Source organism: Nicotiana tomentosiformis, chromosome 6 (genome assembly GCF_000390325.3).
Source record: "Nicotiana tomentosiformis chromosome 6, ASM39032v3, whole genome shotgun sequence".
In the NCBI taxonomy this organism is placed as follows: Eukaryota; Viridiplantae; Streptophyta; class Magnoliopsida; order Solanales; family Solanaceae; genus Nicotiana; species Nicotiana tomentosiformis.
In genome coordinates this window covers 32648614-32662165 of record NC_090817.1, presented here as the reverse complement: position 1 = coordinate 32662165, position 13552 = coordinate 32648614, and the positions used below count along the sequence as shown (strand labels likewise).

Sequence of the window (13552 nt, the reverse complement as noted above, 5' to 3'; positions counted from 1 at the left end):
CCAACCAATACCTACTAACTCCAAATCAATTTATGTCATTAAATAAATTATAACCTCTCAAGCCATAAAATAACATCAAGTGTAATCGAGCTCCGAGTATTATCACGCACGATTTATGTCGAGGCGAACAGCCCGCTCCCATGAAAGTAGAGAAGTTTACCTCGCTCGCGGAAGTACTTGCGACACGAGAAGACACATGGATTTTTCAGAATTATTATGTATTCCTCAATTCTTCCCAAAAATAAGAAATCTAAATTGGAAATTTACAACTTTAAAATTCCTAGTCTCAGCTCTATTTAAAATAATTAATATGCATAATAAACATAACAGTATAATTAAAGCATGGTGTGGATCTAAGGCTACCTGGACATCTCATGGAATATAGCTACGCATGGACTCTCGTTACCTAGTACATACATAGCTCCCCACAAAGTAATACACATCAAAATACACCTAAGGGGATGAGTTCCCTCTTACAAGGTTAGGTAAGAGACTTACCTCGTTCTCAAGCTCACTTCCGGTCCACAAATCCACTCTAAATCTTCAACTTGATGCCAAACAACCCAAAACTAGCCAAGTATTATATAAATTATTCAATATACACTCACAAGTTCATAATTTAACTACTAGAGTAATTATCCAACCCAAATTGGAAGATTCCTAAAATTCATCCTGGGCCCACGTGCCCGGATTCCGGAAATTTTCGAAAATAAATATTACACATAACCTCACGAACTCAAATATATAATTTTCACCCAATTCCATAATCATTTTCGTGGTTAAATCTCATTTTTATCAAAACTTAGGTTTTTCAACTAAACCCAAACATTTCCACAATTTTACGTGTTATAATCCACCCACAATCTATTTATTAAACTTACATTGGGTAGGAATTACTTACCTTCAATAGCTAGGTAAAAATCCCTCTTCAAAGAGCTCCAATATCGGCCAAGGAAACGAAAAATGAGAGAAAATAGCCTAAGTCTCATTTTTAAAACAAGACACTGCCCAGGCATTCCTTCTTTACGATCGCGGAAGAGGCCTCGCGAACGCGATAGGAATCTCGTGAACGCGGAGGCATTCCTGGCCTACGCTATGCGAACGCGAAGAATAACAGCGGCCACCCAGCTCCAGCCTCCTCTATGCGAACGCGGGCCACATCACGCAAAAGCAAAAGCCACAGGTCCCATACCTTCGCGAATGCGGGCTGGCTATCGCGAACGCGTAGCACAATTTCCAGTCCCCCATTTTGTCTTCTTCGCGAACGCGGCCGCTTCCTCGCAAACGCGAAGAAGGAAACCATAACCAGCAATGACAACATTTTGGACTTAGCTCCAAGCGGTCCGAAACTCACCCGAGTAACCCGAACCCCCGTCCAAATGCACCAACAAGTCCATAAACATGATACAGACTTGCTAGAACTCTCGAAACACGTAAAATAACATCAAAATTAAGAATCTCACCCCAAAACCAAATTGAATCAAATTATGAACTTCAAGTTTTCAACTTGCTCCGAGCGCGCCGAATCATACTTAGACTACTCGGAATAATATCAAATTTTGTGTACAAGTCTTAAATCATCATACGGGATTATTCCCAGGCTCGGAATCCCAAATGGACCTAGATAACACCAAAACCTACTCCAAACCAAATTTAAAGAACTTGAAAACCTTCAATACTCTACTTTCAATATTAAGCGCTGAAACGCTCCCGGGTTATCCGAAACCCAATCCGAACATACACCCAAGTCCAAAATCATCATATGAACCTATTGGGACTATCAAATACCGATTCCGAGATCGTTTACTAAAAATATTGACCCAAGTCACACTTTACCCTTTTAAGCCCATATTAAGAAATTAAGTATTCCGATTTCAACCCGAACCCTTTCAAACCCGAACTAACGATCTCCGCAAATTATAAAATAGTAAAAGCACATACGATGAGTCTTATTTAAGGGAACGAGTATCTAGAAAGTAAAATGACCGTTCAGATCATTACACTAAGAGTCCGGAGTCGAATCCCATAAAGAACTAAGGCTTAGCTACAACTGTTCAATATTTCTAAGAAATACAAGTTCAAATAATTTTCTAGTTATAAAGATTGTAATTTTTATTTTAAACTAATTAATCAACATATTAAAGCAATAAAACTATCAACTAAAGATATTAAGGGTTGGAGACAAGATTAAGGAGGTCTAGAGTTATGATTTCCCCAATTGTCGGAATTCTTCTCGGTACGTATTCTATAATTTCGCCTAATTATTCTCTACTGACCATGAGCACTCGACTTATAGTAATTCTCTCTCGAGCAACTACAATAATGTACTAGTCATATTCGCTCGAATTACGCTAGCTCGCACTTTTTTACCGCTCACTATGATCACGTCAAAGCTTCGTTATCCCTAATCCCGCTTTTAAACTCGTCATATTGATCTCTCATATACATTAGGAGTGATGTTGTTCAACAACCACCTAAACATGTACTCTTTTTCAAGCAATACATAATAAATATGTACCGTTAATTGAGAGCTCTTCAATTAACTAAATAAAGCGATACTAAATTTTTATCCCAAGATTATTTTTACTTATTCATCGTACCAAAAGATCCCTATATGTGGGATATTAATCTTGTGAATACTAATCCCAAGATAAAATAATAAATGACAGATTTGTTTTTTTTTTCTTCTAAAGCTCTTCTCCCAAAGCTTTTTAAGAAATTCAAAGTTAAATTTGAAAATAAAAGTTCATCCAAGTTTATTTTAGGATAAAACCAAATATATATCTTATTTATAGTCAAGCAAACCAAATATCTGCCCATAAAGGTATATTCCTTTGAATAACTTCATAATTATTTAATGTCGCGTTATAATCTTCGCATTATTATCCCAATACAAAGAGCCATTGCATAAAGAGTGATATCCATATTCTATTCTCAACTTGTTATCTCGATTCTCGATCGGTCCAAAATTTTCTACTTTCAATTTGATGTACATAATTTTAATCAAAGTAAAATTTAGCAATTTTCATTCTTCACACACACAAACACAAAAAAAAAAGATAGTCAAGTGTACTAAGCTCCCGCTATACGTAAAATTCGTAAAAAAAATCGAATCATAAAAATTTATTATATACCGTCATACCCACGTTTCTGCAAAAGGCGGTTGAAACGTAGGGTTTCAAAATCATGTAAGTAATAGGAGTTGTGTTGGTTGAGAACTTATTAAAGTGGCTAAAAGAGAGAAAAAAGAAGAGAAGATATTTATTTTCAAAATTTATACTAGTAGCATATTGAAATTTTAAAAATTATAGAATCCTTAATGTTAAACCCAATTCCTGTTGGAATTTTAATATTGATTGCAAGATTCGTCTTCATGATGTCAGACGCACAATTTCAAGATAGAATTTAAGTTGTAGTATTAAATAGATAGGGAACTAGGGAAGAAATGCTAAATAATGATAAAAAATTACTATGAAAAAGGAAAAAATCAAATCAAGCTATATTTTATTAATTACTCTTTTGAATATCATGAACTTTAAGATTTGTTACATAAATTATTTTTTATATTTTAAATTTTAAAATTAAAATTGTCGTATATGGTAGTACAAATTTAGAAGAGGTAACAGTTATGGTAACAAGATTCTCACCTTACTTAAAAGTCTTTACACACAATCAAATCAAACGTTTGGTCTGACGCTAAACCCTGTTCCCTCCTCAGTTTCAGAACACTTTTTCTTTGTAAAGTACTGACAGCAACCTCATCTTCCACAACACGCTCCTTCAAAATTCTTCAAAAACCAATCCAAGAAACACGCACACACACACTCTCTCTCTTTGTTTTGATCAAAATATGCAGTCGCCGGAATCTTGCGCCATAATGAGTTGCCCAACTACTCTAATAGCCGACGAAGATGAAGAAGTGGCAGATATGGAGACATCTGTTAAGGCAGTGGAGGAGATCTTGAACTACAAATTCAATAAACCAAAACTTCTTGAAGAAGCCCTTACGCACTCTTCTTGCATTGATTCTGTTTCTTATCAGCGCCTTGAGTTCGTGGGTGACGCTGCTCTTGGCTTAGCAATCACCAATTATGTTTATTTGGCATACCCAGAACTTGACCAAGGTCAACTCTCTCTCCTCCGTGCCGCTAACATCAGCACTGAGAAACTTGCTAGAGTTGCCGTTCGCCACGGTCTCTATAAATATGTCCGCCACAATGCTACCGCCCTTGATGGAAAGGTATATTTGGAACATAAATGTGGGCAGCTCAATAGAATTGGTGGCCTAAAACTAAACCTTAATAACATGCCTTAAACTTATTCATAAAATTATTGTTAGTTGAAATTTATTTCTTTCTAATCAATTTTTCTGTAGCTTTTTTTCCTCAATTTACTATATAATCAATTTCAAGCTTACATAATTTTGGGGCTGCTAACTCTTTGAGGCCAAAAGCAGTTGTTTTATTGGCTTGAGGGTCAAGTTTTTTTTTTTTTTTGGGAGGTACATTCTGTATATTATTTGTGGCAAGATCAGATTTAGCTTTCTTGGCCAATTGTTAGTTGCCTTAAATTGATTAAGTTAAAGTTTTTGGGAATATTGAATTGAGGTATTTAAAATTTGGATATAGGTGAAGGAATTCGTAGTAACAGTGGAACAGGAGGAGCAAGCCGAGTTCCATGGAGGAGCAATGAAGGCGCCGAAGGTTCTTGCTGACATTGTGGAGTCAGTGGCGGCAGCTGTATATGTGGATTGTGGCTTTGATCTGAAGAATCTCTGGCTGGTCAGTTGTCTCTCTCTTGGCTGTTTAGATATATTGGTGGATCATAACTCCTTTTCTTTTTTTCGTGGATTTTGGTTGTATCTTGAGAATGTAATTCTATGGAATTAAAAACTTTAGGAATTGTGCAGGCCTACTGGATATAGGGAAGTTTCAAATGGAGGTATCTTGTGTACTTACAAGTTACACAACTGGATACACAGTTTTTTTTTTTTTTTGATTAACATGGATACTTTATTAATATAAACTAAGTAGCATTACAATGTTCTATCATGGAAGTCCCATTGGGATCAAGTCCATGATTTGTAGAGTTAAAGGAGCTATCAAAAAAAAAACAGAGGTGCCAATTATAGCACAGATGTTCCCAAGACTAGCTAATTTATTACATGAACTCTCCGAAATAGTTCTAGTAAACGAGGACCCCCTTTGATCTGCTAGAAAGTTGGCAGCCACAATGTTAATATAATGCTCCTTGCAATAACTCTTTTTCATTCATTTATACTAATTTTTGCTACTCGGTTCACAAACTCACTTGAAAAATAATCAAGTTTCAAGGAAATTGGGGTTATGTTTCAATTGTCATTATTCTTGTTAGTTTCTGATATGAGGATGTTGAGGTGGATGTGTGGGCATACTAGGATGGATAAGATTAGGAATGAAGTTATTGGGGAGAAGGTGTGTGTGGCTCCTATGGATGACAAGATGCGGGAAGCGAGGCTCAGGTGGTTCGGACACGTGCGGAGGAGGAGCCCTGATGCTCCGCTGAGGAGGTGCGAGCGTTTGGCCTTGGCGGGTACGAGAAGAGGTAGAGGGCGACCTAAGAAGTATTGTGGAGAGGTGATCAGACAGGACATAGCGTTGCTGCAGATTTTCGGGGACATGGCCCTTGATATGAAGGTGTGGAGGTCGAGCATTAGGGTTGTAGGTTAGGACGTAGTCGAGTGCAGGGGTGAGGCTAGTTTGATATGATTGGCCTTAGACTGCTAGTGGTTAATGTTGTGTTCACACTATCCTTCCGTTGTTCATAGCATCGGGGCTTATTTTTTGGTTTTGTTATTGCATTTCAACTTTTTTTTAGTTCTTATGATGTTGTTATTATTTCTTGGGTTTTGTTTGATGGTACTAATATATTGTCCCTTCCCTTCTCTTCTCGTCCTTTCCTTATTCTTGAGCCGAGGGTCTTTCAGAAACAGCCTCTCTACTCTTTCGAGATAGGGGTTAGGTCTGCGTACACATTACCCTCCCCAGACCCCACTTGTGAGATTTTATTGGGTCGTTATTGTTGTTGTTTCAGACTTAACACCTTACTTTTCCAAATATGCCTTTTATAAATCTGTTTCCTTGAGAAGAAATGACAGAGTTAATAACTATCCTAAAAAAGAAGTCATTTATATTTTATTTTTGGCACTGTGTTTGCTCATATCTATGAAAAAAGAAATTTTTAGTTTTCCTTCTCTAGAATGCCATTAGATCTGTTTACAATGAAATAAGTTCACGTGACCTAACTAAGCAAGGTTTTGAAGTTGTGTGTGAGAGAGAAGGTGGGGTTGCCTATTGAAATTTGAAATTGCCATGATAATGAAAAGTAAAATGGTAAGGTCATATGAAAGGTGTGTTTCTTATTATCGGAAAGCCAATTAGATTGCCATTTTCAACCTAGAAATCTAGCATTCTTGTCTTGCAAATGAGAAACGACATCCCGATGTTCTGATTAGTTTAGTTTCATTTTGTGTTAGATATTTAGAGGCCTCCTCGAGCCTATTATCACGGTAGACTTGTTGGAAGAACAACCGCAGCCTGTAACCATGCTGTATGAGCTTTGCCAGAAGGACGGAAAACAAGTCGATATAAAGCATTGGAGAAAAGGAGAGAGAGACATAGCTAGTATTTATGTCGATGGTCAATTTATTACCTCAGCTTCTTCGGAGAACAAAGAAAATGCTAAACTTCACGCTGCAAAGGCTGCACTCCAAAAGTTAGCTTATAAATCTACTGGTAAGACGAATACTGAAGTTGAACCAAATACAGAGATTGATGGAGCAAAGCAGAAGCTGCATGAGCTATGTGGAAGAAAGAAATGGCCCATACCGACTTACAGGTTTAAACTTTTCCTTTGAGTGAAATAATTTACAGTTGCACAAGCAAACTATTTTAATTTTTGCAGGTTAGCATGCATAACATGGAAAAACTTGGACATTAGGGAATCCTACTGATAAAACTACTTTCTTCTTTTGGTTGCATATTCCTTTGTTACTTCAGTTGAATGAACTCATACAATTGTTATTTCTACACCTACTTTTGGATGTGCTGAGGTTTAATATTTCGAGTAAATTTGACTCTTCAGTCTTCATATTCTCAGATCTGAAGATGTTTTACATGTGTTTTGCACGCGGGAGCTTTTACTATTTTGTTAGTTCTTTTTTCGGGTTTGTGTGTCTCACTATACCATATGCCACCAACTGGTTTTTTGTTTTGTGGGTAAACGTGTGAACTGCGTGATACTTTGATTTAGTTTCCTTATTGTTTGCTTTATGATGGGTGCAGAATAGAGAAACAGATAGGTCCCGCTCATGATAGGAGGTTTATATGTTCTGTGCAAGTTCCAATTGCTGAAGGCTTGCTTTTTGTGAAGGGAGAGGAGAAGTCGCGAGTAAAAGATGCAGAGAATTCTGCAGCTTCAGCGATGATTTGGGGTCTGCAAGGCTCTTAACGTCAGTTAACGGTAGGGGTGAACGTTCCGTACTTCGGTTCGGTATTTAAGAATTACGGTTCAGTACTTCGGTATTCAGTTTATCAATTGTGTATACCAAATACCGTACCAAAGTAGTTCGGTACGGTTCGGTATTTCTTATTTGGTTCGGTACGGTTTCGGTTTATGAATTTGCTTTACACATTTGCATGATAAATTTCTACAAGATAATAAGAAATGCAACAGCAATCATGCATTAAAGAGTGATGTACAGCTTTACTAGAGCATTTCTTGTAGCTGCCTTATTTGCATATAAGACTGAGGCAGCCAAGATTATTGAAAATTTTGAAACGAGAAGTATTTGGTCATTACAGCCATTGAACAATAAAATATAAAATAGACCAAATTTTAATAGAGCAAATATATGAAACGAAAGGGTAAAAAGAGTTAGATGGAAAAGCACAATAACTTCTTAGGTAGGAACATATTCCCCATTGCTTAAGTTTTTTTTTTTTTTTTTTTTTAATTTCAACTCTTTCTTATCCAGTTTTCCTTCTTTGAAAAACAAATGTTCTGTTAATAGAATCCAGAGGCACTTTCATGCCATAGAATCAGTAAAGATGCAAGCAACAAAGTCTAATAGTGGAACGTAATTTCTGCACTTCTGGTGTAAGCTCAAAATTGTACACACAATGGTCATGAGCTCTGGCTAATGCCGATTTTCCATGACAAGTGTTGGAATCCTACAAAGTGCATGCCTTTTCAGAACTATGGCTTGTTCAACCAAATCAGATTAACATTCCCTTGACGATAACATGCAAATTAAGCTTAATAGCATATTACTCTAGCGCTAAGTAAAGGGATGACACAGAAACAACAGAAGTGAGGCATATAAATACTGGCACATCTCTCAAGATTGGGGCACCTGGCCGGTACCATTGCTTAATTAAAATTAGACTACACACTATATTTAACATATGCTATATAACATTTAGTAAAAAAAATTGGTATTTCGGTTAAACCGAAATACCAATATCTTAATACCGAGGACCGTATCGAAGTACTGAACTTTTGAAAACTCCATACCGAATTAATACCGAAGTACCGAATGAATTCGGTCCGGTCTGGTTTTTCGGATTTTATGCCCAGCCCTAGTTAGCGGTATATTGTTTTTAGTAGATTAAATAAGAGTAATTTTCAGAAACCACTATTGTTTAGTGATTATTAACTTCCTATAGCTACCATATACATAATTACATCCTATAGCTACTATTAAGTTGTTACGGTAGTGTATTCGCGCTATTGTATTCATGAATACAACAGCAAAAAGCGCCTAAAAATCAGGGTAGTCCAGCTATAAGCGCATGTATTCACATGTATTCGCGCATTGTATTCATGAATACAGCAACAAAAAAGGCCTAAAATCAGGGCAGTCCAGCTATACGCGCATGTGTTTACATGTATTCGCGCTGCTGTATTCATGAATACAGCAGTAAAAAATGCCTAAAATCAGAGCAGTCCAGTTGTACGCGCATGTATTCACATGTATTCGCGTCATGTATTCATGAATACAGTAACGACAATCACTTTAAAAATAGGTATGTCCAGCTGTCTAAGAGAGAGGAAAAACATAAATAACGTATTTCATGCCTCAATGGTAGTATATACCATAAATACTTATTTTGCTATAAAATATAAAAGGTAGCTATAGAAAACAATATTTTAAAATAATTTTGATTTATAATAAATAAAGTGTATACCTTTGCTATAGGAAGTAAAATTTCTATTAAATAATTGCGTCTCTGGGCTAGGCTGACGAGACTGCAGGGAAGAGTGTAATATATCTTGTACTAGTATTCGTATAATTTGAAATCCATGACTTGTTTAGTTTCTCTAGTGCTTGTGTAGTAAGTAATCTTCTTTGTTGCTATAAGGTGAATAAGTTATGAAATATTGTCATAGCTCTACGGATAAATTGATGGAGTAGAGATTGCACCTTTTACTATGTAAAAATTTGATCCGATACAAAGAAGATTTACGCAGTTGTAGCACACCATTATAATAAGCACATGGCGAGATGCTTGGTATTTCTTAGAGTATTTTTAAAAGTAAAACTAATAGAGGAAGCAAAGCTACTGTCTTAACTTCCAAATCACTGGATCTTTGAAAAATTGAAGCGAATCTTCTTAAAACTTCATATTATTGGTATTTTAAAGAAATTTCTTGATGTTGTGCATTGAATACCTTCTGGGGCCGTATGTCAGCTGAATCCAGAGCTAAAAGTTGATGGAACTTTTCTTGTAGTTGTCGTCGTATCCTGCCTTGTTTTCTACCATTTCATTACAATTTTTGCAGCTGAGGGCTGAAGCTGACTATAGGATCGTCCGTTTTTTGGTGTTTTACTGAAGTTATTGAGGTTAAAGACTGACTTGCGCTCTTTTAGTATGTCGATTATGTCGACAGGACTTAATGTTCAGAAACTAATGAAATGAAACTCAGCTGTTTCATCATCAAAGTCTATTTTGCTTGAGGCTATTAACTGATCTCTTGCTGTTTCATTGATTCCTATAAAATATTAAAACCATTTAAAGCCTCATGCTCCACTACTTTTATTTTTGTTTGTATCAAGGTAAATACTTTACAGCACCGATGTTTATACCAAACATATTAATTTACCATATTTAAGTCATAAATTAAGGTAAAAATGTGTTTTAATTGACTACAGTTTAGTGATAAAAGTGTTTGTGAATACATGTATTATATATTCTTGGGTTGGTGTAACTACCAGGCGGGAGCAAGTTTTTACTCTACTCTCAGGCTGAGTTCCAAAATGAGAAGCGTCACAACCCTGATCATAAAAGTTAGGAGAGAATTTAGTTTTTTATCAAATGAAGATGGAAAATGAACAAAAAGGAAAAAAGAACTGGACTAAATTAGAAGCTATTCAGCATCATACTTTACCTTTTTCTAGATTTCTTTTTCCATTTTCCACTCGTTTGATGTCAGAAATCCAATTCTTGAACGTTGTGTGAGCTAGATAAAGGTGATGTACATTTTTCGGGGATGAAACTTAATTATCATCTTTATAAATTTATTTATATATATATAATTGAGGGGAATAAGAAAGTGATGTGGCAGCGCTTACCGTCCAGGATTCATATTTCTCATTTTTCTCAGATTTTTTGTCTTTTTTCTCATTTCTACCATTTGTCTGAACATTAAAAAAGGAACTACGTTATGACTTGACCTTTGCATCTTCCTGCAGCGGTTACATTTCCTTCCCAACGAAGGTGTCTTTTAAAAGCTCCCTATATATTAGAGACATCCAGTTGCTGCATATTTTTCTCCAACTACAAATACTTAAAATTACAATATCAATTGTTATTTCTCTTTTGTTTTTTCGTTTCCAACTTTCATTGATTTTTGTTGAAATATTGGGCTTTTGATCTTTGTTTGAGGCTAAATATTAGTTTTTGGTATTTCTTTCTTCCTTTTTTTTGTTTATACTTTTTTATATTTTATTGACTTTAGTTGTGTTGTCTTTTGCAGGTCGGTGGTAATTGTTGCACTCTTCATTATCTTTTAAGAGGAATAACTTGCTTTTCCTTTCTCCTCCATTTAGTTTTTCTGTTTCCCTTCTCATTTCTTCTTTGATTTATAAGTAGTGAAGTTGCTGTATGTGTGAGGGTTTTACAGACTTTTCTGTAAATAATTTCCTGTCTTCTTCTCATACAAAAACAAAAGTATCTTTATGCTTCTGGTTTAGTTTAGTCTGCAATAGCATGTCATAGGATTTTCTTCCCCTCATTTTCCTGTATTTATTAGTTGCAATATTTAGGGAAGTAAATAGATTTAATTGTTGGTTATATGATTTAATACCATAAAATATAATTGATGCTCCATTAGATGTTTCATTCTTTGAAAGAGGAAGTGTATTGGACTGCTCATATTATCCTTCAAGTCTAGCATTTTATTTTTCCTTATAATAGTTCTAATCTTTTGAAATTATTAGAAATGGAGTTATTCAAGAAATTATGCTCATGGTCAACTAGGATCTTCCTCCCATGAGTATTAGTTGTTGTTTATGAAATTTGTAACATGATAGTAAAGATATCAGGCGTTAGATCATTCAATATTAGTTTTACATGTATACAGAATTTAATTAAATTTAGTGAATATTTTTATGTTGTCTGTGAGCTTTACAGTTGATTTTTGAAAATAATGAGTTTCTTTTCATAAATGAATTACATATATGTATGGATTGATACTAATATAGTCCTCAATCAAAAGAGATAACTATTTTTTTTCTTTTGATCAATTCCTGTGTTGTACACTAATTGTGAGGACTATTTTTTTTAAATATTGTACCATTCGTTAGTAAAAAGAAGTCTTGCCCAAAGAAATGAGAAAATGATCTCTCTATCTCCATTTAATTTTAAAAAGAAGATTTTAAATTTTTTATTATACCGCGCAAAGCGCGGATAAATTCACTAGTTATATATAATTCTTAATAGTCGTATGCTCCAAGTCCATTCTTTCCTTTGAGTTTCTTCAATTATATTGTTTTCGTTGTTTCTCCTCTAATTTAATTTGCAGTAAATAGGTCCTAGTCAAGATCACATTCAGCCACGGACGACAAATTAAGTGTCACGATCCGAAATCTCACCCGTCGTGATGACGCCTATCTCAATACTAAGCAAGCCGACAACATCAATAACCCACAATTTTTTTTAAATACGGAAAACATAATAATTAAGTTTAAGAGAAAATCCCACAAATACTGGATATAAATATATTCCCAAAATCCGGTGTCACTAAGTACATGAGCATCTATATATCACTAGTCTAGAAAACATAGTCTATAATAATCTGAGACCAAATACAGTAAACAAAAGATAGGGAAGGAGAGACAAGGTCTGCGAAACACGGCAGCTACCTTGGAATCTCCAGAAAATCAACTGTGCGAAGGAATAAACACCCACTGTGTCCGGGAATACCTGGATCTGTATACAAAGTTCATGGTGTAGTATGAGTACAACCAACTTAGTAAGTAACAATACTAAATAAAGAACTGAAGATAGTGACGAGCTTCACAGCTAAGTCCAAATACAGTAATTTTCAACATAAAAGGGTAGGCATGCTCTCAAGTTCAACATTTAAAATTTCATAGTAATTTCATATCAACTTCAACTGAAACAGAAGATAATGTCTTTCAAAAATTTCCAAAACAGTAATATATGACCGCTGAAATGCAGCAATAATGAAATCAATGCATCCCCTCAGAGTAAGAGTCACCCAGTCCTCCCATTCACTCCAACCTCACAATCACTCTTTCCTCACAGTCACTCATTCCTCACAGTCACTCATTCCTCTCAATCACTCAGCACTCAGCACTCGCACTCAGTAGATACTTGCGCTTACTGGGGGTGTGTACAGACTCCGGAGGGGCTCCTTCAGCCAAAGCGCTATAACAAGCTAATCATGGCATAAATCAATAAAACATGTTGCGACGTGCAGCCCGATCCAATAAATATCCTCACAATTCGGCCCTCGGCCTCACTCAGTTATCAACCTCTCCAGTCTCTCGGCCTCTCAGAAATCATGATAAGCAGCCCAACAACAATGATATGATGCATCAATAATGAACAAGAGAGACTGAGATGTAATATGCAAGAAAAATCGTGATTGAGTACAAAATAGTAATTTAACAGATAATTCAACATGTACACGACCTTTGTGTGTCCCAACAGTGTCAACACATGATTTAAACATGATTTATAGTTCAATTTCCCTAATACGTGAAAAAATGTACGGGTAGCAACAATTTATTCAACAACACATATCCATGGAATTGACCAAGTCATAATTTCTACGGTGCACGCCCACACGCCCGTCACCTAGTATGTGCGTCACTTCAAAACTAATCACATAACACATAATCTGAGGTTTCATACCCTCAGGACCAAATGTAGAACCATTACTTATCTCAAACCGTGTAATTCTTTATTCTGCAATGCCTTTGCCTCGCGAATCGGCCTCCAAATGCCTCGAGTCTAGCCACAAATAATTCGATTCAGTCAATACA

General features: G+C 35.7%; 1 protein-coding gene across 2 annotated transcripts; it reads left to right on the top strand.

The window, feature by feature from the left end:
* The first annotated feature begins 3679 nt into the window (after positions 1-3679).
* Positions 3680-8660, top strand: LOC104118943 (ribonuclease 3-like protein 2). Of its 2 annotated transcripts, XM_070177251.1 has the most exons (5): positions 3680-4240; positions 4629-4781; positions 6515-6876; positions 7323-7493; positions 8623-8660. In XM_070177251.1, the coding sequence occupies exons 1-4, from the start codon at positions 3851-3853 to the stop codon at positions 7486-7488; spliced, it is 1071 nt and encodes a 356-aa protein (XP_070033352.1). In that variant the 5' UTR covers positions 3680-3850; the 3' UTR covers positions 7489-7493; positions 8623-8660. The 2 variants fall into 2 exon arrangements, with proteins under 2 accessions (XP_070033352.1, XP_009628628.1); XM_009630333.4 differs by lacking the exon at positions 8623-8660 and having other exon boundaries at positions 7323-7728.
* Positions 8661-13552: the final 4892 nt, after the last annotated feature.

Excerpts from the sequence above, each read along its gene's own strand:
- LOC104118943 (XM_070177251.1), top strand. The coding sequence starts at position 3,851 with ATGCAGTCGCCGGAATCTTGCGCCATAATGAGTTGCCCAACTACTCTA. Across the intron at positions 4,241-4,628 it reads CTACCGCCCTTGATGGAAAG|GTGAAGGAATTCGTAGTAAC; the intron begins GTATATTTGGAA and ends ATTTGGATATAG. Across the intron at positions 4,782-6,514 it reads ATCTGAAGAATCTCTGGCTG|ATATTTAGAGGCCTCCTCGA; the intron begins GTCAGTTGTCTC and ends ATTTTGTGTTAG.